The sequence below is a fragment of the Labrus mixtus genome, chromosome 11 (assembly GCF_963584025.1).
Source record: "Labrus mixtus chromosome 11, fLabMix1.1, whole genome shotgun sequence".
NCBI lineage: Eukaryota > Metazoa > Chordata > Actinopteri > Labriformes > Labridae > Labrus > Labrus mixtus.
Genome location: NC_083622.1, coordinates 7119835 through 7144503, shown reverse-complemented (window position 1 = coordinate 7144503; position 24669 = coordinate 7119835). Strand labels below are relative to the sequence as shown.

At 44.8% G+C, this 24669-nt stretch overlaps 1 protein-coding gene across 5 annotated transcripts in view; it reads left to right on the top strand.

Moving 5' to 3' along the window:
- The first annotated feature begins 920 nt into the window (after positions 1 to 920).
- Positions 921 to 24669, top strand: part of lingo4b (leucine rich repeat and Ig domain containing 4b) — an 83567-nt gene continuing 59818 nt past the window's right edge. The window contains exons 1-3 of one of the 5 annotated variants that reach the window (XR_009674842.1): positions 921 to 1292; positions 19766 to 19881; positions 20830 to 24063. Coding sequence is in view for 1 of the 5 variants with exons in the window: in XM_061049784.1 (XP_060905767.1) it covers positions 20842 to 22653 (1812 nt within the window). In the remaining 4 variants the exon portion in view is untranslated. Of the gene's footprint in view, positions 1293 to 16966; positions 17123 to 18178; positions 18325 to 19765; positions 19882 to 20829; positions 24584 to 24669 lie in introns of those variants that run through there. The other 4 variants (XR_009674845.1, XM_061049784.1, XR_009674843.1 and 1 more) reach the window with 4 other exon arrangements.

The following is a 24669-nucleotide window of genomic DNA, read 5'->3' as shown; positions in this document are numbered from 1 at the left end:
ACCAACAACAAAAACACAAGACGAGGTCCTCGTGTACGACTGAAAATCGTTGTTTGACAAATAATCTGTTTCGGCAAAACAAGCCTCAAATCGGGGGCCACGCCCTGCCAATCGGTTGGGGGGTGCAGCCCACCGTACATGCTCAAAAGTAGGGTAGTGTCATGATTTGGTTTCTTATTTTCAGAGTTTAGGTTTTCTTGTTGTTTATAGTTCTCATTCTTGTCTGATGGTGTTGTTTCTATGTCGTTCGTTGGTATGTCTGTTTTTGCTCGTGCGCCTCTGTGGCTCCCTGTTTTTGATCCCTGTGTTTTTTGTTGTACTTTCTGAAGTGAGTTTTTGTTTGCCTTTTTGTTAAAATAAATAGTTAGTTAATTCTGCACTTGGGTCCACACTCCCTTGTTTTCCAACCGTGTCAGGTAGTAAAAAGATAAAAACATTAACATCACGTTGCATGTTCTGAGATCTTGATGCAGAAAAACTGTTCACATTTCTGTTCAGGTGACTTTGATCATGCAACAACAACCCTTTAATTTAGGTTACTGAAAACACTCTGCAGAGATGAGCAGATGTTTGTATTTACAGTCGAGCTGCATCACTAAAAAAACTGTGAAATTAACTTGTTCCACTTGTTTATGCTTACTCTAAATGTCAAATATTCTCACATCAGTGCTCTCAGTTGGAAGAGTAACAGTTTAAAGATGAAAACAATCCGAATTACAGAATGTTTTTAATCTTTTGATGTTTTCTAAGGACAGAGGGTTCTGTTTTCAGAGTTTACGTCGTGAATCTTATCAGATCATAATAGACTCCTGATTCGTTTCACTTCTCGTAACTCTGCAGGGATTTAAGCATTACTGGTCCGACTCATGGCGCAGATCCAGCTTTAAATCTGTGTGACTTCAGTCCGGGATGGAGACGCGGAGGGCGCAGACGATCCGCGGTCAGAGCGCGAGCAGCAGCGTCTCCACAGCAGCAGCAGCATCACGGGGAGAGTCAGAGGCGACCTCAATTATTTTAGAAGCGCAATTATCACGAAACTCCCCGAGGGGTTTGGCATGCGGGAAGGGAAATTAATGAAGAAGGAGGGCGAAGCAGACTGCGCGTCTCCGCTGCGACAGATGTTGGGAAAGTGTGTTTGAATGTAGATATAAGAAGAGGAAGAGGAAGAAGAGGAAGGAGAGGGGAAAGTGTCATGCAGAGAGATGAACACGCTTTTCAGCTGGAGACGGACGATGAGCGATGAAGAGGCGCGAGTTTGGGTGCGATCGTTTCTTCACTGAAAGCTTTCAAAGGTGAGTTCCTGCAATTTACGATCAACACAAAGAACCACCAGACTATTTTTTTAAGGTTTTCATCACTTTGATGAAATAGCTTAAATGTTCCGGAATCATTTACTGCAGCCTGAAGTAAGAGGACTTTACTCGGATGTTTACCGAGAGTAGAAAACCACATAGTTCTCAAACAGATTAAACATGTTTTTCATGGCTCTCTATTGGTTCGTCGCGGTTTTTTTTTCCCTCTTACATATTCCTCATTTTTAATCACTCAATCTCAATTTTCCCACGGGTGCGTAAAGTGTTCCGAATGTGCGCTATGGCCGTTTTACGCATCTTTTGATCAACTTGTGCTTTCATTTTCTACATAAATAATGGATCCTATTATTACTCAAATCCGAAATAGTTTTTAGTTTGTTCCCAAAAAAGGCTTTCATGTGGCTACATCAAGGAGGAGCGGGTGGACAGGATGCTTTAGGGTGCAAAGAGTAATGATTTAACTCGTGTTTGGTGTCTGAAGTGAAGTTTTCTGATGTTTTTGTTGTTGCCTGGTTTCGTTTTTTCAGCCTTGAGATGTTGTTTGTTCTTCGTGTGGACCAGGTTGACATTCAGGTGTTTCATTGCAGTAGAGGAAATAGTTCAATTTAATAAAAAAAAAAATCAAGTTTCTTCAGTGGAAACCAACTCTCTGAAGAGCTGCTATCATAACATTCACTTGTGTTGTGTCTGTTGTTGATTTTTAATACTGACCTACATTGATAATTCCATTCAGTGTATTTTCATTAAATCTCAGAAAACCTAGAAAAATAAGCCTCTGCTACTTAATCATTCAGCCCCTAGCTCTGCTGGTTGTGTGTCACTCAGTCTGCCTCTGCCTGATGTTTTTTGGGGGAAGCTCGTCGGTGCTCCTGTGCAACAGTAATCCTCAGAGTAGTTTGTTCCATAAACCTAAAAAGAGCTGGAGCTGGAGCGTGTTTTCACTGCAGGATTACAGACTCCTCTAACTGCAGCCTCGTCTGCCTTCCCCGGGGGACGGAGAGAGGCTTGCCTGTGTTTTCAGGGTTGTCACAGAACCAGAATTTTAAACTTCGATGTGATTCTAGTAAGACTGAGACAACATTGATACCTGTTGGTTACCACGGCAACAGAAACAGCAGTCCTATGCACCTGATAGTGGGTCTTCTCTTGCTTGTTATTAGTAAACATTGCAGGCAAACTCCTGCAGGCTGTCTCACAGAATCAATGTGCAAACAGTTTGCAGGAGTTTGCCCGCAGTTTTTTTTCTACAGACTCAATCCTCTCTCACGCACCCGTCTTATGAAATAGATTTATTTTAGGGCTTTTTGTGCCCCCTAACCCAAACCCCTAACTCTAATAAGAGGCAGGACAGTGGATAGAGAGAGAGAGAGAGAGAGAGTGGGATAACATGCGGGAAAGGAGCCACAGGTCAGGTTTGAACCCGGGCCGCCCGCTTAGAGCCTCTGTACATGGTGATGGGGCACCAACCACTAGACTACCAGCGCCCCTAAATAGTTTTCTGTACTGAGAAAGAGGGGATGGTTCCAGATTACCCCTCCTGAGACCTCAGTGATGATGAGCGGTCCAGAGGAACCGAGGTGAGGGGTCATCAGTCGTCTTCTCCGCTGTGATTCTTCACTGAGGTGTAGTTTGATTGACAGGAAGGACAAGGGTCTGAGGTCAGTGATGGGTGCAGAAGGGGGGGGGGCGTTGTTAATGCGTGTGGGCTGTAAGTGAATACGGAGTGATGAATAACAAAAAACTGCAGGACGTGGGTAACCTTCTGCACAGTCACGTTTGATCATAACAATAACAGATTGAGTCCTTTAAAAACATGCGTTATTGGAAAAGTGCCAACATATGGAAGACTTTGACCACCTTACTACTTATTTCCACAGAGTCTGTGCGCGCTGCGTTCTGTCAGTTTTGCGCCGTCTGACGGTGCGCCCTGCCCCACTGGGTGTGAGGAATCTGTACTCATGGGTTCACAAGATCACAGGAGAAGTACAAGATCACGCGGGAATAAAGACAAACAACATATTGCTTTGTCTCTCTGAAGATGATTTGTTGTTCACTCGGTGCCTGTTCTGACGTCATGTTGATAAAGGGATGGAAAATGTGATCAGGAGTCTGTATGTTTTGTTTTATTTTGACTGAGGGTGGCTGACCCGGGCCACTGCAGGGGTGGCTGGAAGCATGAGGACCCCAAACATTCACATTAATAAACGGACCTCTCTCTCTCCACAATAAAGAGGCAACATTTAGATTCTCATCTGGTCGAGTCTCAGCACCCTCCACCAACTCCTCATGAGAAATCACGACCCAGATTTCTGATATTTTCTAACCAATCAGATGAAAAGTTGAGCCGTTTGGATCTCAGACGGTACAAAACATGAGACAGGGAACAAAACCAATATCTAAAAGTCTCTTCAAAGACTCAAAGACACACATTCCCTCCGGCTCCTTACGTCCAAAGTCACTGTTTAAAATACTAACCAAATGAAATGGGCGACATTGAGATTCAAAGGAAGATACCAGCAGCCTGTTGTAAAACAGCCGAAATAGACCCGTCTCTGACAAGGCAAACAGCCAATCATAGTCCAGGACTTCGGGCGCCCCTGGTCAACCCTTGGCTCCGCCCCTGCTTGCGCAGAGAGAGAGCTGTAGAGTTGTTCATGTTTTCACCATTTGACATAAAACCTGCTTGCTAACTCAACAGGAAGAAGGTCCATTAGTGACTAGCTGAAAGCAGCATATCGCCCCCTACTGTCCAGGTGTCATACTTCTGTCAAAGAACAGATTCTCCCTTGTTGCTGTAAACTGGGACAAGCCGGTCTAATGGAGCTGTAACCGCAGCTCGACTTCACTGTTCTCGTACACACACTGATTGACTCTGACCAATCGTCTTTACGTCAACACTTCATTTCCACTGATGACTCTCCGTGTTGGATTTGGTTATAATCTCCCTCCGCAGTCAGGTGAAATCCAGGATCAGCGTTGGAGTGGGGGCTCAGGGGTGAACGGAGAGCGTGCAGCATCTCTCTCCTCTTGTCATAATGAGGACACGCGTCACATCAGCTGCAGTGTGGCTCAGGAGGAGCACATCACCACCAAGGGAGAACCAAGGATTTGACGCTTGGGAATCTGCCAAATGGGCAATTTAATCAAGAGGGCATTTCATGCACAGGAAGTATGTCGGCCTCCTTGTTAGAGGATGATTTATCTGCACTGTTATATTGGGCAGCCGCTCCAGACCTCGATTGATCGCCTCAGGCGCGGAAGTACAAGACAAGTCTTTAACGAGTTTGTCTGTTGGTTCTTTGTTTGTGCGGTGCAGCATGTTTATCACTGTATTTACACGCATCGTTCTGACTGGAACATGTTTTCACGACAAACTTTCGAGCCTTGGAGTTCAAGTTAGGAATAATAATCATGCAACATTTAGTTAGACTTTCAGAAACAGGAAGTCAAACTGGCAGAAATAATGACGTTGCGTTGTCGCAGCTCTGAGGCTGGACAAAATCATACACACAGGTAGAGTGATTAAAGGTCATTCATGGGGCGCCAGTTAAAATCTGGTGGCTGGTTCTCTTAAAATTACACATTTCTTAGAACAGCTCAGATTGAGTTTCATGACCACCTTACTACAAACTAGCTGAGATCGAGATCACGGGAGAGTCCCAACTCTAGACAAACTCTCATGATTATATTCTGGCTTTTGAAGTTTGTCTGTCACTTTGAGATAATTTGAAATGTGGTAAGGTGTAACCCCCAAATTTTTCACATATTCTACTTCCATCCTCAGCTCTCCTGTGATCTTGTAGTTCTCCTGTGATCTTGTAGTTCTCTTGTGATCTTGTAGTTCTCTTGTGATCTTGTAGTTCTCCTGTGATCTTGTAGTTCTCCTGTGATCTTGTAGTTCTCCTGTGATCTTGTACTTCTCCCGTGATCTTGTAGTTCTCATGTGATCTTGTAGTTCTCTTGTGATCTTGTAGTTCTTTGTGATCTTGTAGTTCTCCTGTGATCTTGTAGTTCTCCTGTGATCTTGTACTTCTCCCGTGATCTTGTAGTTCTCATGTAATCTTGTAGTTCTCATGTGATCTTGTAGTTCTCTTGTGATCTTGTAGTTCTTTGTGATCTTGTAGTTCTCCTGTGATCTTGTAGTTCTCTTGTGATCTTGTAGTTCTCTTGTGATCTTGTAGTTCTCCTGTGATCTTGTAGTTCTCTTGTGATCTTGTAGTTCTCATGTGATCTTGTAGTTCTTTGTGATCTTGTAGTTCTCCTGTGATCTTGTAGTTCTCTTGTGATCTTGTAGTTCTCCTGTGATCTTGTAATTCTCTTGTGATCTTGTAGTTCTCCTGTGATCTTGTAGTTCTCCCGTGATCTTGTAGTTCTCCTGTGATCTTGTAATTCTCTTGTGATCTTGTAGTTCTCCTGTGATCTTGTAATTCTCCTGTGATCTTGTAGTTCTCCTGTGATCTTGTAGTTCTCCCGTGATCTTGTAGTTCTCCTGTGATCTTGTAATTCTCTTGTGATCTTGTAGTTCTCCTGTGATCTTGTAGTTCTCCCGTGATCTTGTAGTTCTCATGTAATCTTGTAGTTCTCATGTGATCTTGTAGTCCTCCTGTGAACGTTCCAGAAAAGGATCCAGTGGGTCAGGGGGCGAACGCCGTCCGAGAGAGCAAAACTGTGGCGCACACAGACTATGTGGAAATTGGGGATGAGGCCGACATTAGTTGTTTGAGTTAACTTAAAAACAAGGCGACCCCTCCCCTACCCTAGTTTAGTGTGTGAAGAGATTTCACTTCACACCTTTTAATTGATACTTCCTGTCTGAATGTTTTCCAGGATCATGAATCTGACGCCTTTAGATCACTGAGGCTTCAGAAATATCTGCCTTCCAAAAAGCTTCATGCTGTTTGCATATTCAGCGTCCCATTAGTAGAAAATGAGAAAACTGGCAGAGTCTCTCACTGCAGATTTGATTTCTTTCCAACTGCAGTGCATTAATATCCTTCTTATAGCCAAAAGATTTCTGAGGGAGAATATGTATCTACACCTGGAGCAATGCATCTGCACAGCTACCCACCACGTTTCAGTCTCAACAGCCACGAGATTAACGCTCATATCAGGAGCATTCATTCTTTAGACGAGGAGACATGCCTCATGAAGGTTTCCTGCGTTGGGTTGTTGTTCTGCTTTTTGAGGGTTGGCTCATGAGGACATCTTTTGATGGCAGATTCTGTGATGCTTTATCGAACCCAGAGTACACAGCAGCGCTCATCAGGCCACACGGTCTCTTTGCAGATGAATAGAAGGATCAGATGTTCACTGGGACCGCAGAAATGTTGCCGGGCATGAATGGAGAGTTGAATGTCAGTGGCCCCGAGGCTCGTGTCTGCAGAAGACTCGTGTTGTTTGGCCTTGAAAGAGGTGTCCTTTTTATTCCAGGGTTTCTTTCATGTAGCGTCTTTTCTTTCATGCCATGTGTCCTTTAACATGCCTGTGTCCTCCTCAGTTTGTGTCCATCCTTTTTATTGGATGCTTCCGTTTTCTGCAGGTCAGCGCTGTGAGTACAAACCGAGTGAAACAAAAAAGAGAAGAGCACTTTGTTGGTGCGGCATTTTTCTAATCATGTTGCGTCTTTGGTTGAAAGACTCCCATCCCCAGGAGCTTCTTTTCTCCTCCGTCCTCGTCTCCTCCTTCCTCGTCTAGTTAAGAAACTGGAAGATTCATCGTCGACAGGAAAACGATTTCCTTGTCAGTTGAGGGAGGAGGACTGGAGGAAGGCTAAATGAGTGTGATGAAAAGCAGCCATCGTTTGACGACTTGTTACACGACATTGTTCTCGCTCAGAGGCAACTCAGCCAATCTGCACATTGCACTTTGACACCCTGGACACTTTACACTGTTTACATTATTCCATATTTTGTAATATTTCTTTTTTTAATTTTACATTATATTTCTATATTACTGTATTTATGTGTTTTAGTCATTTGAGTGTTTATTGCATGGCCTTGCGGAAAAGTCTTTACTTTTCACTGCACATCTGTATAAGCATGTGACAAATAAAAATCTTGAATCTTGAATCTCAGAGGGGAGAGGAATGCAAAATGCAAACACAGCAGAGGCTGAGCTGTTTGAATCGAGGGAACATTAGACGAATCAAGGCTTAATGAACAGCCTTACAGCGTGGCTACTAGTTCACAGGCAAGAAAGGCTCGGGCGAGAAAAATGTCACAGAAAAGTCGCCGCCTGAAACCAAACAGGCAAGAACACAGAGGGAAACAATACTGAGAGCTGTGGTAAGGGACACTTGAGATTTATAGGGGATTATCGGCAGGTAGCACAAACGCTTCATGATTGAACGAGGTCAGGCAGGGCAGAACAGTTTGAAAAAAATGACTGGGAACTGTGGGGGCCCCTGGTGGACAGGTTGGGAATGACAGGTTTGGGAGAATGCGGAGGCTTCGGGAACAGTCGCACCGCACATCTAAAAGCCTGAGGATGCTCGCCGATGTTTGTTGTTGTTGTTGTTTCCCCCCCACATGGATTACCTGTCCGTCCGTCACTCAGTGTGTATGTGATGTCTTTTACCTTCGTCCTTCACATTGAAGCTGATGAAGATTGATTTCCTTTAGGTGCTGCTCTTATTGGTTCCCATGCGTCAGCAGTTCTAACCCGGGGCTTAAGGGCAGGGCAGCGTGAGGTTAAGTATACCTGCTGAACCCGGAGAAAGGCTTCAATGGAGAAAAACGTTTAGCGGCTCGGTTTAAAGAAGGGGTCAGAGCTTCAGAGTGTCAACAGCTTCTAACTGAAGAGGCTCCTTGAGACAGGACGAACAACTTCACAAACAGTCATTGTGAGAAACGCTGAGCGGTCAGGAATAAGAGAGATGATGCTGGATTGTACTGTTAGGATGCAACGCTCAGAAATACAGATGGTACGATTATAGTCTTAGAAAGAATGCATTAAATGACTGAAGCCTGGAGCGCAGTTAGCATGCAAAGGGCGAGAGGAAAGGTCCCTGGAGAGGAGACCCAGTCCTCGACACAGCTCTGCTGACGAATTGTCGAAGGAATAATTCAAATTAATTGATATGATGATGTCACAGTTTTGCAATCAGATGACAGGACTCTTTTTTTGCTGCCTGGTCCAGGTGCTTGTACTGTAGCATTCATCCTCACATGCTTCTTTTCCCTGCTGTGAAAGCACCTGACTCTAAAACTACAATCACCAGCGTTCATTTGGGAAAATCTTCAAAACCATTGGTGTCAAAGTGTTTCATACGAGTAACCCTGTGTCTTCCTCTCTCTGAACAAGGTTAGAAGATGTTTTTTGAGATAGATTTTCCTGATCCATTAAAGTAAGAATGTGCGACATGTCACACATACATATATCATAAATCAAGTCCATCCTGTGTAAATGTGTCTCTGAGTCATGACTGTCTACAATGAGTGAGAAGCTCGAGTCCCGCTGGCTGTGTTGTTGTCAGAGCCGTGTTTACATGGACGGGACGGCCGGCTCCTCCCCTTGTGTATAAAAGCTGTTTTAGTCAAGGACTAGAGAGAAGAAGAAGAACATACTCAATGATTATTTGGATGTTAGTAAGAGTTTTTAGATCACGCTCATTCTGTGAAATGTGAAGCTACGAGCTAACTAAAGAGCGCTAACATTAGCATGCTAACACAACAATGCAGGACACAGGTGATTGCAGCTTGAGTCAAGGACAATTTTTCCTCCACTTGCACTTAGTGGTTAATTATGGTGCATTTATCAAACACGAGGGGAGGGGGGTTGCAGAGGCTGCAGGATGGAGGAGGCGTGGCCAAACAGCAGTTTGTTTTGGTTTCAGGCTGATGCTCAAGGGCGACACCTACTGGATCAAAAAGGTCACACATTCCTCCGTTAAAAGGGTCTGAAGAATGCAGGATCCGCTGTACTGATCATATGAACACAACAGCAGCAGAGCAACAGGACTGCTGATTGTCAGAGTCTCTGCTGGTCGTCCGTTTAGCCTCCAGCTGCTCCACTAATGGAGACGTTAGTAACGGTCTGCAGAGCACACCTCCCCTTTAAGGCAAATTGGCAATTTTCAGCCACACTGGATCAGTAAACTTAAGTCGTCTGCGGTTCAGAGGGTTTCTTTTTCTTACTGCCTTTAGAAACATCACACTCCATAGAAGAAAAAGTGTACTTTTAGCCTGCAGAATACAAGAGATGCTGGTTGACCTCTGACCCCGGCAGCTATCTAATATTGTTGTCTGATCTGGAGACATGAAGGTTTACGTTTGGATCGAACGTTTTAGATTCAGCCTTAGGCCCCCGTGTCCACCTGGCGTTTATTCCAGGCAGAAAAGTGCTACCTGTGAGCTCGGGAGCTGCATGTCCATCCTGTTTCTATGACGACAGTCTGTTGACAACTGATTTGATCAACTCACTAGACTTCAGAAGAAAAACAAATATGGAGGACGATTGGGTTTGGTTTCCACTCCAGCTTCCACCAAAGAATAATTTCCTCAACCTTTATTGTATAAGAGAGGGAGCGCTTAGTGATGCTGGCACCGTTATACTCGCCGACTTTGTTTCTTAGTTCTGAAGTTTGTTTGTTACTCAATAAGAAGCTGCAGACTGATTCCTCACCAGCAGAGTCATCGTATATTAAACTGAAGGAGGTAAGACCTGAATGCGTTGAAACAGAACCTGCAGAGTTAACTGGTAATGTAGCATGAAGCCCTGCACAGAGAACTCTGTCATGATGTTGATCTGATGAAGTCACTTCCTGTAAGACGCCATCTTTGCTCTCATAAGAGGCGGAAAAAACATTAACGTGTAACCCGCAGGCGGTAAAGGTCCCACGAGAGGACGGAGCGCTGTGATGGAGAACTGCTAAGTGTCTGCGAGGTAGAGGCACATAGAACATTCAAACTTTGAGATTAAAGTTTAACTGATGCACTTTGGGACAGTGTGGATAATTTAGCAAACAGAAGTGATGCAGACCTCAAAAGCTAAACATGACGTATGCAGGCGCTCTGACAGCTGCAGAAATCAAGTCTGCGACCTGCCCCGCGACAGGAATCCGCCAATCTCCTCCCACACATGCACAACACTGGCTTTCGTTTTTTTTTTTTTTTTTTGCCTCTTTCCCTCGCTCAGGCTCAGATGGAAACCAGGTGGGATTGTGCATCAGCAGCATCAGATTATCATGCAGGTCTGTAAGTGTGCCAAAGAGGAAAAGCTCCACCTGCACACCAGAGAGGGGAGATTACCGAGGTGATCGTTTTTCTGTGAAAATCACAATAGAGATTTCTTTTCCTCTCTGGCTTAACTCATTTCCTCCTAACCTGCAGATCTGAAAAACTCGTACAGCCAGCCAAGGAAAAATCCCTTTTTGGCTTCAATTCAACACACCTGACAAAAGTTTTTGAGCACAAGGTGCCAATTATACTTCAAAACTATTCACTCGTCCCACATAACAGCCTTATTTTTTATTTTCCTGCCAGTTTAATTTCCTCGATTTCTTCTCCTCCTTTTTAAATCCAAGACCTGGTCGACCCATTTTAAACACTAGGTGTCAGAGTTATGTACTGCTCCTTTAAGGCCTGAAATACATTTTTAGACCCAAAAGTGCATTAAAAATACTTCTACCAGTTTAATAAGTTTGCAGATATTACTATGGCTGAATTATCCATAACGTCTGTTGTTAAAATAATTTAATTTTATGTGTATTTGCTAACAGCGGCTGAGCAGCAGCAGAGTGATGTCCCACATTTCATGACTTAATTGCAGTTGAAGTCTATGCGTCTGTCTCTCTGCTGTAGTTTGACCCGTGTCAGGTTCAGAGTCCTGCTCCTCCCACCGCTCAGATCGCCTTTAAAGCGTAACCTCCCCTCATCCCTCTGATGGACGCATCGCGGCTGTTATCTGAGACGACCTAATTTGTCACATCACATAGGCGCAGCGCTGAGACTAATTCCCTCCTCTCATTTATTTGTGCTATTATTAATATTGCAGACGCTGCACTTTGGGTGACGTCGCACGGAGACTTAACTCTCTCCTCCTCGTCAGAATGAGGAGTAACAGCGGAGTGCTTTAAACCGCCGCACAGCCTGACACGAGAGCGAGGAGCCGTCACTGTGACCCACTTCCACCACATCATGAAAACACATCGGAGCCCCTCTCTCTATATATTTCCTTTAAAGCACGATTACTCTCCTCAGCTGATGATTCCCCGCCAGCCTCGACGCCATCTCTTGCTATTGTTTTGATTGCACATTGTGAGTTTAAGTTAAAAAGACAGTCTTGTAAGACAGGCCGGGTGGGTTGTGTGTGTGTGTGTGTGTGTGTGTGTGTGTGTGTGTGTGTGTGTGTGTGTGTGTGTGTGTGTGTGTGTGTGTGTGTGTGTGTGTGTGTGTGTGTTGGGGGGTAAATACTGCTCAGGGCCCCGTTTCAGCCAGGGGCAGCCCTGTATGTAAACATCCCTGAAGTTCAGTATTGGTGAGATTTTAGTGGTGAAAAGAGCGTCCTGGATGCGGGTATGAGGGTCACTTTTTCTGTTGAGGCTAAAGGAAAGCTGGTAGTTCTGCTACGGCATGTCAAGCCGTCAGATTCACCGGACGATGTGCAGCCAGGGACGTGGACACACGGGCATGAAGGAGCAAAGAGACGAGGGAGAGAGAGACAGAGATGGAAAGAGATCAGAGCGACAGATCAGATAGATAAACAAATAAATTACAGGCAGTATTTGGTTAGCTGAGCGGCGGCTGTGGATATGTGGGAAAGTCGGTCGTCTCTCAAACGGAAGGTCGGGGGTTCGATCCCCAGCTCCTGCAGCCTGCAGTCTGATGTGTCCTTGAGCAAGACACTTAACCCTGAGTTGTTCCCGCTGCTTCGTCGGCGGAGTGTGAATGTGTATGAATGGATGAGTTAATACTGACGGACTCTACCATCAGTGTGTGAATGTGAAGGTGTGACCTGCGGAGTAAAAGCGCTTTGAGGAGTCAGAAGATGAGGTGACGCAGTGAGGAGCCAGCTCAGACTCATGAAGGCAGACTGAGGAGGAGGCTGGAGCAGAGATGTTTTTTTTGCACTTGATTGGGTCGAACATTCTGTATATTTTATGATTGGTTTGAAATCAATAACATAATCAGTCTCAGACATAACTCCGCCCACTTTACGACCAACCTCCGAAGACTTGCAGAAACTTTAACGTGAAAAACCTCACAAATCATCTCTAACACGTTTAGAGAAGTCGATGTAAATAAATAAATAACAGATGCTTTTTGTGGATTTGGGTTTCCAGGGGCTTTAAAGAGAACGAGCGGAAACCAGCACGATGATTGGAATAAATGTGTTTGAGTGTTACGGCACAGAAGCAAACAATTAATATAATCCTGTTTGTCACAGACACACGCTGTCTCTATCTCCGCCCCCACATGGCGAGCTCCACTGTGCAGCCAAACAAACAAACTCTCTCTTCTTCTTCTGTGATCTTAGGGTTCATCAGTCTGCATTTACCCGACCTTTACAAAGGTCCATTAAATGTTTTTATATAATGAGCGCCTGAGTTATGTAACGTAGACGTGAATTCCATGAAGATTAGATTGCTCCACCAAGAACGGGATTATGTGAGAACAACAGATGCTCATCTTTCACCTGTCCACCGCGGCGGCTCCGTTCAGCTCAGAAAATCATCAGATCGAAGCTGAACGCTGTTTGAAAATGTCACAATATTATCAGTTTGATATTTCATATTCGGTCATTTACAAAAATACAGGAAACGATTATTGAAACAGAACTTAAAGGTAGGGTTGGTCATTTCCTCCAGATCCACTTTTTTTCTGAGAAAGGAACGACTTGACGAGGCAGAAACTCCCCCAGGTGCTGCTCTGATTCACGGCAGGTGACAAACCCCGGCGGTTAGCTCGTGCTAGCTTGTGTTAGCTCGCAGTGTAGGTAAAAGCAGTAAATGCCAAAGTACGTCCTGCAGAGACTGTGCCATGTGGTCGTGATGAGCCCAGGAGGAGAGGCCAACTTTGAATGTTGTGTTTACATTTCTACTGACTCCTCCTTTAATCAACTATGTGTATGGTATAAATGGCTGCCATCGTTTGGCTTCATAGCACATCTTCAGTAACCAACGGGTGACGTCAGTGAGACTACGTCCATGTGTTTTACAGTCTCTGGTGTTTGTACGCTCTGCAACAAAAAGAGTTCTGGCTAATGTTAGCAGGCTCGTTAGCCTTAGCTGTCTCTCTTTCATCACATCATTTGAGTCTGAGAATGGGGCTGATGCCATCGACTTTATTTACCTCCTGTGTCTATAACTGATACTTGTTCTGGGAAAAGTTTGTCGTGTTCTCTCCGCTTGCATTTCAAACATTTTGTTGGACCTGGCGTCGGCTCCTGACATGATCTTGTTTACAAGCCCTTTCCCCCGACACACCCGCAGGGGAAAGACCGGGAGTCCTTTGTTTTCCAGCGATGTGCCCGACAGCTGCTCTGCCAGCAAACCTTTTAATATTTGCTGCTTGCATGCAGGAGGTCTCAGGGGCCGTCACGCTGCAGCAGGTGCCAGAAGCTCATAAAAAAAAAAAAAAAAGAAACACACTAACACACAACTGCACTGAAACACACTTCAGAGCACACACAGCCACACAGAAAGACACACGCTCACGCTCTGTGATCCCCTCGCTGTTGTTCTGTTCCAGTCGCTTTAATTGGGGATTTGAGCCGGGCTCTTGTCTTTCTCACTGTGACACGCTCAAAATAGCTCTCTGACAAGTGTCAGAAAACCCAGCCGGGGAACGACTGTGCATTCGCTGTCACACGGGCCGCCTGGTACTGCGATGAACTCAAAATGAAACAAAGTCTGCCAGCCTGCTGCCCATGTGTGGAGTCCTGTTTCCGTCTCCTGCACCTGTTGCAAAGGAAGTTTTCCACTAAAATGTTTGTCTCTGGATTTGTTTGCCATCTGTCACATTTTACTGCAGGTCCCAAAAGTAACAGGAAGCTTTGGAGCGGATCATTTCACACCTGAAAGCTCAGAGAGAGAAACCTGTAATATAGTCATAGCAGGAAAAGAGTTCAAGTCATCTGAGAGTCATTGCCTCTTCTTTGCCTTTGGCTTTGTTGCAGCCAGATAATGAGAAAGTGTCGCTGCAGCCATTTGTCGAAGCAGAAATGCTCATGGTGCAACACATGAACACTTTAAATGTGAGACTTCCCGGCGTGCAGAATCATCACCAAACACTCAACATGCAGGTGACTTTCCTCCTCAGTGATAAAAAATTTTCCGTTTGAGAAGATGACACATGTGGGCTTCATCAGGGTGTCAAGAGACAGACTGCAAACATCATTCAAATAGGGGAGAACAGTTAAAAAAAAATCAAAAAGGTAAAGACAACCAATCAAATACATCCACATACATATAAGTCAATAAGGCGCATGCAAAGGTGGGCTGGTTACGTTTGTTGGCCAGACCCAATGAGCACCGCCATGGAGGTGAGGGGCGTGTCCAACAGTGGCAATGATGACATCACACCTGGTCAACAAGTGGGGATCAAGGGGGACGGTTTAAAGAATCTTTTAGAATGCTCCAAACTAAAACGAGTAAGAAGAGTAGAGGACATGTCAAAGAGGCTTTTGTTACAAAACAGATGCACCAAGGGAAAAAATATATTGAAAAATATTACAATATAGAAAAAGACCATTCATGAATTTTCCAGACAATCCATTTCTACGTGTTTGCAAACGGGCCGTTTTTTGTTGATCAAATTCTGCAGGGAGGACGGATGGCTTGCGATGCTAATGTTAGCGAGTAAACATGCAGAGTAATGCACTCTGCAAACTGGTTCTGACTGTGTTGAAATAAATTGTGCACTTTTTTCTCAGTGTTTTTTTTTTTTTTTAATCTTCAGACGTATTGAAACTACTGAAATTCAATTTCTGTTTACTTGACAGGAAAATTAGTCGCTATAGCAACATCTCTAGTTTGGATTGAGGTTTTAAGAGCTTTTATTTACATTCAGGTTTTCTAGTAAGACTCTCATCTTTAACGTCATACATGCTTTTTGACTATCCTGAGGCTCTGATGGTTTGTTTGATCGTTTTGTAATTTAACTCGTCGTCTGATAAACGTAATCCCTTCATTATCTTCACACTCAGGGAAACATAAAGGCAACAGTGCCGTGCTAAGTCACGACTAACTCTGCAGCTGTGAGCAGCCGGTGAAGAAAGTCCTAATTTTAACGCGGGGGTGACAACTGTCCAAAGATTGATGGAAGGCGATAAGACCCGAGAGCTTTGATGAGGGGTTTTGTCTGATGACGGAGGAGAGAGAGCAAACGGAGCTCAGTCACACAGATGAATTATTTCAGGGAATAAAGAAATGCTGGGGAGTTCACCCAAAGGACGGCTGGACTCTGCCAAAGCATTGTCTGCAGAGAGGTTACATCCGAGTGGGTTTGGCTTCCTGAGGGTTGATTAGGTAAGAGTCGGCTGCTGCGGGCTTTAGACGAGTGGATAAAGGTTCTCTGCAGGCCGCTTCAGGAGAGTCAATCAGAATCTACCCAACCAGATATGTAAGTAAATCAAATCAATCAGTTACCAAACAGAATTATGCAACGGTTAAATAACAGCGGGGACTTTTTCAGAAGTTACAGCAAGAGAAATGAACAAGAGTGTCTTCCTGTGTGATGATTTCTGTTGTGTTCAGAAAATGCTGCATTCAGGTGCTCCTTGGTTGATATCAGCAGGGCATAGGCCATATAGGCGATCAACCTAGAGCGCCACATGCTGGAGGGGCGCCGCCGAAGCCCGTTGTTATAACAGGGATGTTATAATATACTGCTCTGTTTTATTCTATATTTTTGTTTGAGAAGTAATTTAAACTGTTGATGGTGTTTCCAATGGCTGTTGTCCATATGTTGTGGTGACAGGATTCGAGAAGGGGTGGGGGCGCCAAATCCTCGCCTAGGGCATCAAAATGGCTGGATCTCAGGTTCTGAGTCGGCAAGTTGTTCATCCGACTTTTTAATCGACGTTCCTAATGAATACTAAAACATTGCTTAAAGCTGACGTACCTGAATTCTTATTGAGGGTTAAAAAGAAAATCAGGTCTCGGTCACTCGAACGCTGAGACCAGATTTCAAACTTCTTTGGACCTTTGTCAGCCTGGACAAAATGATTCCAGTTTGAAGAGCGTTACACAAAGTTTTTAATGTCGAGCGTTCATCTTATCCCGACATTTCTTTATTTCATATTTACATTGTTTGTTGCTTTGAGTTCCTGAAGCTCTCAGCGGTCCGAGGCTTCCCTCTAATTTGAAAGAGCATCACTTCTAGAAACACGAGCAGCGTGCGTAATAGAAAATAGTTAGCGTAATTAACCCCGCAACACGACACTCTTGGGACTTCACGCCGCACAGGGTGAGAAATACACGTCCAAATTACAAATGCATTTACGCCCCCACTTTCTAATTTGACTGACGGGGTCGGCCCCCCGGCTGTGACCCCGGGGTCCCGACCTTTGGCTGGGCTTTAGCTTCATGATGTGTGCATAGGCTGCTTTAAGAGGAGGGATTCTGATCTCTGATTGGCTGCCAGGGCCCGGCAACTGACCGACCACGTGCCTGAGATATCACACACCTGCCAGGCTGCGTCTCTCACAAGGTGGCTCAGGGGGGATCAAGCAAGTTTCAATTGTGAGCCCCTCCCGTGTTCCACACACAGAGACAGGACACCGACAAGGAGGAGGAAAACAGATATTTGCTGCAGAGGATCGATCTCTACAAATGATTTGTTTTGCATTCCTTAAAGAGCAGCTCAACGGTAATCAGAACAATAACATTCACACTTTCACTTCAGTTTAATTTAATGTTTTTCTATTGACTTCACTTGAATCAACCGGCATGAACGTAGCCAGCGAGGCTCTGGAAAGAAAAGGAAAGTGTATTTATTATCACCTCTCAGACATGGTTATTGTTTGACAACGACGACTTTTAAGATGTTTCCTATATTAGAGCTCTCAAGAACTGCCGTCAGTAGCTTCTTATACTGTCTTATTTAAGTTGTTGCTAGTTCTGCTTTATTTCCCTGTTAATTGCTTAGCACCAATACACCAAGTCAAATTCCTTGTATGTGTAAATGTACTTGGCAATAAACCCTGATTCTGATTCTGATTCTGATCCAATGTTGTGCTTTGCCTCTGGTCACTTCCTGTCAGCACCTGTGTGTCCAATCAGACTCAAATCTGATCGTTTGCTCTTACTGACATTGTTCCCTTTTTCTAGATCCTTGCTTGTGTTGTACTTACTCTCTGATGTACGTCGCTTTGGATAAAAGCGTCTGCTATGTGAATTGTAGAATTGTAGTAGACAGCGGGCGATTCAACGTTCTTCACGAGGGCATTTTTCATTCTGAAGGAAGGAAACAACGACCTTAATCCACTTCTGCACTTTCTGCAATGTGTTGCTCCAAAAGTTAGAACCGTTTCATCAAATCACGCGATGCGTTATGGATCTGTTAGGCCAAGAGCAAGAAAACATGAAATCATGTATGAGACTAATCCTCCTTGGGGGAGTAAAGGTTTCATTCATTTATATCAAAGTTAAAATGAGTCATATTTGCTCCCCGATCATGTTACATAAACTCATGTATGTAAACCATTCTGCCTTTCTTCAGAAACACATAAAGAGTGTTGACACACAGTTTGAGATCATCTATAGTTGTGGAACAGAAAATTGCCCCATGATGGGTTCTAATTGGCTGATGTTCATCCTGTATTAAAAGCCCCTCCCGGTGTGTCTGGCGTGCGTGTGATATATCGGTCTAACGGGAGTCCGGGGAGTCTTCGAGCACAAAGTGTTGTGTTGGGAGTCAGCCGGTATAAGAGCAGTGTGCATAAAGAGCAGGGATGAGACAGAGGCGCTGCAGCTCTGGGACCGTCCACAACTCTGCAGCGAGGGCGAGGGCGAGTCCACGCTCTGCAAAACTGTCCGCCTGTGGAGAGGAAAGGAGAGCCACGGCTGCAGGTCAGAGGCGGTGTTATCATGATGACGGGCTGAGTGGGATTTGAAGGTTTGAGATCTTCACTCTGTGGTTTGTAACTGTGCTCGGTGTGAGTGCAGTTTGTGTGTTTTGGTGTTCCGTTAGCTGCTTCTGTGATCGGAGTTGTTGATTCTAAGAGTCAGTGTGTGAGCCAGACGTTCTGTTGCACGATTCAGCGAAGAGAAAAATACTTTAGAGGCCGTGACGCAGGCAGGATAATGGAGTTCTGTCATATGTCACCTCTTTGGTCTCCTCGTGGTGTTAACATTCTTGTGTTGGTGTTTACTCTGTGAGCTCTTTGTTTGTAAAATGATCTGTTCTGATTCATCTCTCAGGCTCAATGTTGAAGGTCTTAAGTTGTTTTAAACACATTTTGCAAAAAGTTTGATTCACTTTATTTTCATGTTTTGAAAAACCTGAATCTTGTTTTTGTCCGTTTTGGCATTTCACTTTAAAAACTACACTCAGGTAATCCTCATGTTGGATCATTAAAACAGAAGAAACACAGTTAGTGTTTGGACAAGAGGTTACATATAACGCTTACTTGAATTAACAGACATGTTTTTAAATCGAGCGGTAAGATCAGCCGTCATCTGGTCGTTTGTTTTGACACATGTCTGACATGAAAGAAAGGAAATAATGTGCCTTTTGTTGATTCTTACATTTGGAGGTTTGTAGAAGGTTTGATCATCTCCTGTTTAATCTTCATCATGAATGTGGTTGATAAGATAAACATTTACGGTTTTCAAGTTGCAGGTCAGGTTATGCAGCATTGCAAGCAGCCGAAATAGTGTGACCATGTTGTCAGACTACTGAGCAGGGTCGGTCTCACTACCCTGAAGTTGGCAGAAGAAATACAAAAACCTTCATTTGAGGATCACTCTGGGACCCAAATCTCTGCGCTCCATGAGACCGGCTGGTACAGCATGAATCATTAAAATCCAGGAAGGGCTGCTCGCTCAGAAAGTTTTTAATTCATCAGGTTTTTTTCTTGGCTTTCCATTAGCAGGAACACATACAAGTTTGAACACCAAGCTGAGGACACGGTTCTTCTTATCTCAGTTTTCTTTTCTTTTTTTCAATTTGAGCAAAAGCTGAAGTTCAACTCAACAACTCCAATACACAACACAGTTTCAAGGCCACTTTTTGAAGGTCTCGGTCTCATTTTTACTCGGCCTTGTCTCGGTCTCAAACTGGACGGACTAATTGCTGCCGATCAGTGGTTGAATGTATAAAGGCTCTAGTCTGTGACAATCAGGGGAAAACAAGCAGAAAAACACTCAAAACTTTATTAAAAAACAGGACAAAGGACGCAGAAGACCCACTGCCGGTCGCTGCATGAGTGTGCGCGCCCGGATCTTAGTCTAAATCTTTGAGTTTCTTTCATTTTGCTAAACCTCACTTCTCTTTCTCTCTGCTCTCCAGGATACTCCGAATGGCCCGGTATTAACAGATCCACGACTCTACAGAGGACTTAACTCAAGTCTAACTCCACCTTGACTGCCACTGGTTATGAAAATCTGCACTCCAACACTGAAACGGTAAATCCAGACGCCATTATAAACTAACTGATGTCTTTTCTTGCCTTGGACTTTAGCTAGAAAAGGCAGGACGAGTTAATTTATAGAGCTCCATTCATACTTTAGAAATTCAAAGTGAAAAACAAAATGTTTAGAATTTTATGAGCATTACATGTCAAACAATTTGAGCAAAATCAGGGGCCATAGAATGAGGGTATGTCAGGCGCCCCATGCCTGGAGGATCTAGTTGTCACTGCAGCAGATGGGGGTTCGAATCTGAAATCCTTTGCTGCATGTTACCCCCCCACTCTCTCCTCAAAACATTTCCTATCCAATAAAGGTAATAAGGGCCTAGTTATAGTGCTCTGAAGTCACTAACTACAGAGTCTTCACCTGCTCCTTTTAACTAACCAAAAAGGATTCTGTCCAAGAATCCACCCCAGAACGCGGGGGTGGCAGTAGTGCTGTAAGGACTTGGGTTGGTGAACTGGAGGGTCGCATGCGGACCAAAATATGAAAGTTGGTTTGGTGGCTGGAGAGGTTCCAGGTCACTGCCAGGCGCCCTTGAGAAAGTCTCTGAACCCCCAACAGCTCTGCCAGCTCCCTGTGTAGCAGCTGCACTCTGACATCTCTCTATTAAAGCATGCCCACAGGTCATGTTTGTTCATGTGTGTGTTTTTTGGCATCTGTGTGTGTGAGAAGCATGTCTCTCAATAACAGAGTGTAAAAACAGTCCCCCCCCCCCCCCCCCCGAGGATTTAGACTCAGCCCTGAGCTGCCTGGAAACGCCCTGCAGGGGTGATGTGGTGACAAAACCATCCCACAGTCTTTACAAATTGCTTACTTAATTTTTTAAAATAAATATTTAAAAATACATTTTTCTTTTGCTTGTGTTAGAGCTCTAATTTTTTTTGTTGTTGTAGTAAATCATTGCTAAACTAACATCTTTATGTCTGTGTCTCCTCGCAGGCTGGGGGTAAGATGTTTGTGGAGTCAGTCGTCAGATGGGGGGCGTTGAGCATCCTGCTCCAGTTGGGACTGGGTGTTTCTGCAGGAAGCTGTCCTCCACGCTGTGTGTGTCGACCTGAGACAAAAGAAGTTATCTGTTCAGGCAAACACTTAAACTCAGTGCCAGAGGGCTTTTCCGGTGATGCCAGGCGTTTGGATTTATCCCACAATAAGATTAAGACTGTGGGGCGCCGCCAGTTCTCTGGGCTCCAGCAGCTTCAAGAGTTGGATCTCAATGATAATCTAATCTCCATGATTGAGGTGGAGGCTTTCCAAGGCCTACAGAGCCTCAGGACGCTTCGGATTAAGAATAACCGACTCAAGATCATCCCGGTTGGGGTGTTTTCCGGCCTGAGCGGTCTGCGCTTTCTGGATTTGAGTCAGAATGAGATTCTGGTATTTTTGGACTATACCTTCAGAGAAATGGTGAACCTGCAAACACTGGAGGCCGAGGAGAACGACTTGGTGTTCATCTCCCAGAGGGCTTTCTTTGGACTGCAGAACCTGCAGGAGCTCAACATAGACCGCAGTAACCTGACCTCCGTTCCCACCGAGGCGTTTTCCCAGCTGCAGAATCTGGCGCGTCTCCGCATGCTGCGCCTCACCATTTCTTCCTTGTCCAACAACGCTTTCCGACGACTCCACCGACTGCGTAGCCTCGTGATTGCAAACTGGCCAGCTTTGGACACAGTGGCCAGCAACAGCCTGATCGGTCTTAATTTGACCTCCCTTGTCATCAGCAGCTGCAATCTGAGTGCTATTCCTTACTCAGCACTTCGTCACCTTGTGTATCTGCGCTTCCTGGACCTGTCCTACAACCCCATCACAGTTATCCAAGGTCATCTGCTCGGGGACCTCCTGAGACTCCAGGAGCTACACCTTGCTGGTGGGAGCCTGCTGAGAATAGAGCCCGGGGCCTTTAGGGGCCTGGCATACTTTCGCATGCTTAATGTGACATCCAATCAGCTCACAACTTTGGAGGAGAGCGTCTTCCACTCTGTGGGGAACCTGCAGGTGTTGCGGTTGGATGGGAATCCGCTAGCATGTGACTGCAGGCTCCTTTGGGTTGTCAGACGCAGATTGCGCTTGAACTTTGATGGACACCAGCCCACATGTTCGTCGCCGGACGCGGTGAGGCAGCGTGAGTTCAGAGACTTCTCCGAGAAGGAGCTCCCGAGGTTGTTTACCTGCCGACCTGCTCGTGTCATGGACCGCAGGCCGCAGGAGGCAAGAGTAGAGGAGGGAACTACGGTTCTCTTTTCCTGTAAGGCTGAAGGGGATCCAGCCCCGGCCATCACCTGGATCTCATCCCATAGAAATGTGGTTACGGCAACAGGACGAATCAGGGTTTTGCTGAATGGAACTCTAGAAGTGCGTTTTGCTCAAGTTCAGGACAGTGGCACGTATCAGTGCCTGGCGGGGAATGCAGCCGGCAATGACAGCCTGACTGTTGGACTGTATGTGAAGGGGCTCCCTCGTAACAGAACCATCCCCTACCTCTCAGAAGAGGCCTGGGCCGAGCCTTCAAATACCCAAGCGGCCAACTCTTCAGCTCAGATGGCCAAGCCATACCCGTTTGATGCCAAGACCCTCATCATCGCCACCACCATGGGCTTCCTGTCCTTCCTCAGCTCGGTGGCCATTTGTTTTGTTTTCATGTTCTTCTGGAGCCAGAGCAAAGGTCAGATCAAGCATACGGCGACCATTGACTTTGTTCCCCGTTCTTCCATGGGGGGAGGAGGGGATGGAGGTGACGGTGGCCGGTTCACCATGAAACTTATTTAAAGCCAAGGAAGAGGGGGAAGGGGTCCTTTTAGTGACTGTGACATTGCTCCTCTGCACTGTGGAGCCCTGATGGGACACTGGAGGACAGAGACCTGTATTCAGAGGCCCCCTTTGGAAGGCAAATCAGAACTGGTTTGTTCTCTTCTAATTTTAGAGTGGAAAGTTACATCTCAGCACCCACTTTGCTGTGTTATCTAACTAATGAATATGTCATGATCCTGGAATAGAAAGATGTAAAAAGGTTGTAGGCAGAGCTTTCTTGGACTGAATAAGCAGACGAACACTGAACTAGCACAGGCTGAGTTTTCTATGTAGCATGTAATACTTTTCACGTATTTTTGGATTTACACTCGAAGGCCGTTCGGGGGTTTCACACATTCATCAAAAGTTTTCGACATTGTTGAAACACACCAGGTGCTTGTTTATCCATACTGTAAAAGTGTGATCAGCTCTTTGTCTTCAATTGCTTTGACAAGGCTTAAAAACATTTGCCCCCTTGACCCCTCCGGTTGCTATTTCTGCTTTGCCACAGGGGATCATGCTGAAGACTGCTACTTCAGCACGAGCTGCAAGACTCTAACATGTGAGAATGTGACTATGAAGTACTTGCAATAACAACATCTGGCAAGAATGGACTGGCCATATAAATTTTAATTCTCATTGTTATGGTTTTATTTGGTATGCTGCGCTGCAACGGAACATCGCTCTCTGTCACGCTGCAAAAACTCAAATCTAAGCAGGAGGAATCGTCTGATTTATAATCTTAAATATCTCATTACAATCATTATAGCCGCATTTATCTGACAGTTCCAGACAAACATCTTATTTCAAGATATTTGAGAAATAAAGAAAAAAAAGCCTGAATAGCATGTAATAGGTAAAAATAACCGGCCGAGGGGGCAGGAAATTCTACTTGTCGGGTATCTTGAAATGAGATGTATCATCTAAATTAGTCCATATGTCTCCATTCAAGACATTCGTCAAATGTTCTTGCCCCATTGGCGGATCTTATACTTTTTAGAAGCATTTCTGGCCTTATTTTGTTCTTTTTATAGCTTTAAGGAGCAGTATGTAACTCTGACACCTAGCGGTTAAAATGGGTACTGAAGTCCAAATTCTAAACATTGTAGAGAGCTGTCTCCCCCCGCCCCCTCTCTAGAGTCGATGCTAACGCAGGTTGCCATGTGGTGGACACTGAAGCTTCAGTGTTTAGCCAGCTCTGCATCGGTCTGTAAACCTTTCTGCGTTCTAACCTCTCTCCATTTTTCAAAAGCATCTCCAATATTGATCCTAGTTTGAGCACGTTTCTGCTCGTGGAGCTTATTAGAAACATGCAGAGGCTTTTTAGGTCGGGTACAATCACTTCTATCTGAACCACTTCTCTTGCCCGCTTCCATCGCTGCAACACCTGTTGGTTTGACCTGATAACTGCTCTCATATCTGGCAAACCGAGGGGCGTCCAATACGGCCGTGTGGGGGGTGCCTTAAAACCGCCTACCTTCTCTGGTCCAAACAAATCCAGAGCATTCAGGACCAGAATCTAAAGTTAGAAGGAGGACATACTGGCTGCTGCATTGTTGTCAGAGAAGCCAGCACTTCAACATAGCATGTTTCCTTAATGTCTGATCATATAGTAAGATCACTTCACTCACTACACATCTTATTGATTGGACCTTTAAATTAAGATGTTTATCTCGACGTGTGGCTAGAATGATTACAATGATATATTTTCGACTAGAAATCAGACTAGCATACTTGTCAAAGATTAAAGGTTTTTGCAGGTTATGGTAAATCTTTGAATGAACATGCAGCAGTGTAAATGATTGATAGCGTAGTATTATGTACATTCTGTAGGAATGATCCCTTCCCCCCTCCATACTTAAAAGTAAGTTAGCCGGGTCTAAATTGGATCCCTGATCGTCCCTGAAACGTATTATTTCTGCCTGTTACATCGGATCATGCTTTGTAGCATCTGAAGATGCTCCGATTTCTCTTTTTTATATTTAAGAAACCACT